The 5,635-nt window shown below is 55.4% G+C and overlaps 1 protein-coding gene across 1 annotated transcript; it reads left to right on the forward strand.

Moving 5' to 3' along the window:
- LOC140603936 (lymphocyte antigen 6B-like) lies at positions 1–1,722 on the forward strand. Its single transcript, XM_072774758.1, has 3 exons — positions 1–160; positions 472–576; positions 975–1,722. Exons 1-3 carry the CDS (start codon positions 115–117, stop codon positions 1,217–1,219), a joined length of 396 nt encoding a protein of 131 aa, XP_072630859.1. The 5' UTR covers positions 1–114; the 3' UTR covers positions 1,220–1,722.
- Positions 1,723–5,635: the final 3,913 nt, after the last annotated feature.

Consider the following 5,635-nt stretch of genomic DNA (forward strand, 5'->3'; position numbering starts at 1 on the left):
GACTGACTGGCCGGGGGAGGGGGAGGCGGGCTGGAGCCCACTGAGGAGAGTGCCAGCTACATAAGGGCCAGCCCAGCCCAGCCCGGAGCTCTCTGGGAGGTGCCAGGTGCCAGGATGAAGGCTGCTGCTCTGCTGGTGGTACTGCTGTGCTCAGGTGGAGGTGAGACCCGGGGGGCCGGGGGGCACACCTCTTCCCGGCCTTGTCTTTCCCACCCCCTGCCGTGTGTCTTCTGCTTCACTTTCTGACCGCTTCCTTGGCCCACCCAATTTCCTCCTCCAGGGGCCTCTCCTGACCTCCCTGGCTCTCCCTCACCTGCCCCTCCTCCCTGGAGCACCTTGATTCTGCACCCAAGTGTCTCCTGGCTCCCGGGCCCCGAACGGCAGATTGGGACCTGCCTCCCTTCCTGCCACGGCCTGGCCCTGGGGCTTCGGCACACTCGGGGGCTGACGCGGACCTCTTACCCTCCCCAGCCTGGGCCATAAGATGCCACAACTGCACGAACGATAAAGGGAACACCTGCTCAGGACCTGTAGACTGCCCCAGCTACGCGAACGCCTGCGCTTCACAAGTGCTGAGTGAGTCCAGGCTCTGTCTTCCTAGAAGTTAAGAGGGTGCAGTGGGATTCGAAGACCTCGGCAGGGGTGGGGGCGAAGGACAGGTGGGCTACTACCACAGCCCAAGAGGTGTGACAAGTCTCACTCTACACAAAAAGCCTGAAGTTAGAAAAAATCCCCAGGGGGATTTCCTGTGAATCCAAGTGTGGCTTCACAGTGTGAGCCAGACCCTGGCCGCAAGGGCTCCAGCCAGGGGCGCTGCAGCCAGCACGGTTCCCTGGGCACTGCTGGGGTAGATGCCAAGGCGGAGAGGTCCATGGGCTCTCAGGACTCTAAGATAAGTCCATTCTGGGGTCAGGAGGAAGGTTCCAGTCACAGTCAGTGACCCACAGCTTCTGGATGTTTCTTCCATGTGACAGATATCAAACTGCCAGACCAGACGGTGGCCCTGGCAGCCAAGACCTGTGTGCAATCGTGCGAGACCCTCAATCCCATGCCATCCCGTGCTTCATCCAGAGCTTCAGTCAGCGATCTACATGCCTCCATCTACTGTTGCAGCACCAACCTGTGTAACCGAGCTGGGGGCCAAGGGCCAGGGGCCACCACCGTGGGCCTGATGCTTGTGGCCAGTGTCCTTGTCACCCTCTTAGGGGCCTCCCTGTGACCCAGAGGTGTGGGACATGAGTGAGGCAGCACAACCCAGGACACCCAGACCCCTAAGCCCCTGTCCCCATCAGGCCGTCTGTGAGCTCGTAAATTGAGGACAGAGTACAGAGGAGGTGGAGGGCCTGGTGGGGTGGTCACAGAGGACCACGCCCATTTGCCCCAGATCTTCAAGGCCAACAGAGGCACCCCACCCCAGCACACCGACGCAGAGAACCTCCTGGAGTCTTTGGCTTTTTCTGGGTATCCTGCCCGGGGCCTTCAGCCATCGGTGCCAGACCTACCACGGTCCTCGGGGAGCTGCTCCCCCAGCTGTGCAGAGACTTTCCGTCACCCTGGGTGGAGTGTGAACCCAAGGCCTGTCTTCCAGCCCAGAGCCACTGGCCAGGCTGGGGCTCCACCCGCAGCGTCCCCTTCCTGCGGCACTGCTTATCCCTGTCCGACCCCCTGCCCACGCCCCCCGCTTCCCCAGGAGTAGCTCTGGAATAAAGTTCATGCATGTCAGTCCTGCCTCAGCGTCTGCTTCAAGGGAACCAAACCTGAAACCCAGCTGCGGGCCCCACCACGACCTCGGAGCACAGGAGGAGAAGTGTCTTCTGTGCTGGGGTTCCAAGGTCTCTGGGCGGGTAACTCCTTCCGCCTTATGAAACCATTAAACAAAACCAAAAAGTGTGCAATTTGTGTGGTACCAAGGCAGGCAGACAGGAAGTGCTTGGGAGGCTCAGCCAGGAGTGACTTGTACCCTCTGGAGACAAGAAGGCCACGGTCCAGGGAGCCAGGATTTGGGCCAGCCAGAGCCCAGTGGCCTGGTAGCCTCCTCCTCCTCCTCCTCCTCCTCCTCCTCCTCCTCCTCCTCCTCCTCCTTTCGAGCCAGTGGGGGTGAAGTCCCAGGGCTTTGGCTGCAGTTTCTTGGCAGCCAGTGGGAGCACCTGCAATCCCAGGCACATTGCGTCCCCAGGCCCCAGAGTCGGGCCGGCAGAGAGGGTGGCTGTGGAGGCAGGAGGGTATCCTTCACGGCCCCCTGCACAGCAAGGAGAGCCGGGGCTCTTCCCAGGGACCTTACTAACCATGGGGGGAGAAGTCACTCAGCCAGGGGATGGGGAAGGGGAGGTCTCGCCTCCTTTTCTCCTTTGATCCTGGAACAGCCTCTGCAAATCAGCCACCGCTGTTACTGTCCTGTGTGCTGAAGGGACCCGGGGAGAGTCTGAGTGCTGGTCTGCTCAGGCTGCTGTGACAAAGCACCGCCGACCAGGCAGCTTGCACACGGATTTATGGTCTCCTGGTTCTGGAGGCTGAAAGTCCGAGGCACCCCGAGGCCTCTCCCTCATGTGTGGCTGGTGTCTCCTCCCATGTCCTCATGTGGCCATCCTCCTGGCTGTGTCTGTGCTTTCATTTTCCCTTCTTGTAAGGACACCAATTATATAGGTTTGGGCCACCCATAGGACCCCAGTTACCGTAATCATCTCTTTAAAGGCCCATCTCCAAATACAGTCAGCTTCTGACGTCCTGAGGGTTAGTACTTCGGTATCTGAATTTGGGAAGGACACATCCAGGCCGTCATACAGGAGGAGTGACTGTCTCAATGAACTCCAAGCGAAGACTTGCCAGGTTCTCATGGGCACCTGTGCCAGAATGAGGACGAGGGGCTGCTTATGCTCGGCAGGAGCAGGAAGGCCCAGTCCTGCGAGTAAAAAAATTAATCTTGTCCCAGGGAGGCCCGGCCTCTGCCCTCGGCTGCGGGGGGGTCGCCGCCGAGCCCGTGAACACCCTGAGTCCAGTGTCCTTGCTTTCCTGGGGCTCTGGGCTGCACGGCATGGGCTCGGCCTCCCGAGGGGCTGGACGCTGAGGTCAGCCACGCAGGCAGCCGACCAGGTCCACGTGAGGGAAGCCCCACAAAGACCTGGGACACCAGGGCTGGGGGCTCCCCGGGTGGCCACACTGGTGCGCACTGCCACCGCGCCGCCAGGGGAGCCCAAGCTGCCCACGACTCCGCGGGGAGAGGGCGGTCCGGACCCTGCAGAGCTCTCCCCGGGGCGCCCTTCCCCTGGGTGCTGGGGGTCTGGGTCCTCTCCCTGCGGTACGTCGTCACCCTGAGCACGACGGCTCCGTGAGCTCCGGGGGCCCTTCTAGAGAATCAGCGAGCCCCAAGGGGTCTCGGGCACTGCTTCCTAACTTCATAGTGCAATAAAGCTAGTGTCCACCTCCCTTAGATGGATGTGAAGGGCCAGTAAGATGGAGAATGCCTGTCACCATGCACCTGGAGACTGAATGGAATGTAAAAGTAACAACAAAGAAAGTGGAGAGTGTCCCATCCCACTCCAGAGCCCTGAGCCCACTGACGGCCTCATTCCCTCGTGGACCTTGCCCTCAGGGAGCTGAAAATTAATTACCTGACCTACAACTCTGAACAATGAACTCTGAAAAATTAAAGAGTCCAAGAAACACTCTCTGTAAGTGAGACGTAGCCATTGGAATCCCGCAAACCCTACAATTCAGCAATTCAGCCCAAGTCCCATCTGGCCCGCAAGGACGCGAGGTTGCCCTGCCGTGTGGCCTCCCGGGGTCTCCACAGCTGCAAACATGCCCCGTGCACTTAACCCTGGCCTCTGGGGCTGGAGAACTCCCACTGACTTGCAAACGTGCCCGAGCCTCTCCTGTTCAGAAACACGCATACACACAGACATACGTGTGTGCATTCCTACGTATGCACTTATCTGCATCCGGACACCCGCACAGGTGTAGAGTCATCCAAACGTATACCTCATGTTCACTTAGTAGGAACAGCAAACAAAAATCCCAAGCTTTCCTCTGACCAGCAATAAGCACTTGAACACTAAGACTTTTAAATCCCAGTCATGCTAGAAATAGTTGTGATTTATTTAGAATAACTCGTTATGACATTTAATGAAGAGCCTGACAAATAAAAACAAGCGATCACTCAAGCTTCTGCATGACAAGCGTGTTCTTTTGGCAGCAGACTTGTCCGTGTCCCCAGCCTTTGAATTGAAAGACATTCCAAATACTTTCCCAGCAGGATTTATGTGCAGGCCCCACTCACCTGGATGATTAAATGTGTAATCCTAGGGAAAAAAGAGAAAAGGAAAATAAGCAAGGAACTTCGGCAGGCATCCAAACTAGAGTAATGCTGGAGATACTTCCACCTTGTAGTGCCGGCAGCAGGACAAACAGACAAACAGAAGACAGATGCCAGTGTGTGTGTGGATGTAATGCAAGGATAAGTATGAGGTTTCAAGCCAGTGCCCCAAATCTGCAGCGTGGGGACAATATCTTACCCATTTGGAACATGAAGAGAGGGATCCGCAGGGACAGGCAGAGAGAGCCACACAGAGGCAGGTGGACCCGAGAGCGGGGCAAGAGAAAGAAATTTTAAAACAATTTAGAGAAGATAAGAGGTTCTTGTAGGTACCCTTAGAATAGGCTGGCTTGGACAAATATTTATAGATCTTAAATTCTTTGAAAGTAAAAATATTTGCATAGCAAACATGAACTGAGAATAAAACGTAAAAACAGCAAATGATAAAAAGGAGGAAATATTTACAATAGTGTAACAAGCAACAGTTAATATCTAGGATCTATAATGTCTTCAAATTAATATGAAATAGACACATCCTAACATATAAAAGAGCAAAGGACATGAGGCAGTTTACAGGTGAGAAAATGCATCTGACCACTGAGTGAGTGAAAAGCCGCTCATCTCCAGAATATTCTGGAAAGTGGCAAAGATGTCCATGCTGGCTGAAAGTTTGTGTTTGTGGAGAAATGAGCTTATGCCACCATATGAGCTGATGCAACCTTTGGGAGAAGGGGAAGGCAGCAATTCGTTAGTAGAACCGAAATTTCAAACATGCAGGCATTTCTCCTTTTTCCAGAAATTGCTCTCTTAGGAATCATCCAACAGAAATGCTGATTTGGGAGCGAAGGGGTATGTAGACGATCCATTGAGCTGTGATGACAAAAAGCTGGCAGCACGTTAAATACCAACTGAGGGAGAAGCAGATGAGCCGCAGTCCCGGTCACAACCTTTAAAGAACCGGATGTATTTTTGGTCCTGAAATTAAAGCACCTCTAAGCCGTGTTGTTAATTTTTAAAATCAAGGCACATCGCAACCCCCATTGACTTCACTGAGTAACGTGCGAACGGGTGGAAGTAGGTCTGCCGGTCGGGGCAGGGGCAGAAACTGGGCACGTCTTCAACCTCCACTTGTGCCTGTTCCCAAGGGCAGAGCGGTCCTGTCCTTCCGGTCCACCAGCAGGTAGGGCTGGCGGTCAGGTTCTAGGAAAGGAAATGATGGTGGATTGATTGGAAAAATCCAGCTTGCCAAATCTACAGCAATCAGGGAGCACCTGGGTGGCTCAGTGGTTGAGGGTCTGCCTCAGGCCCTGAGCATGACCCCAG

Source organism: Canis lupus, chromosome 14 (genome assembly GCF_048164855.1).
Source record: "Canis lupus baileyi chromosome 14, mCanLup2.hap1, whole genome shotgun sequence".
NCBI classification, from domain to species: domain Eukaryota; kingdom Metazoa; phylum Chordata; class Mammalia; order Carnivora; family Canidae; genus Canis; species Canis lupus.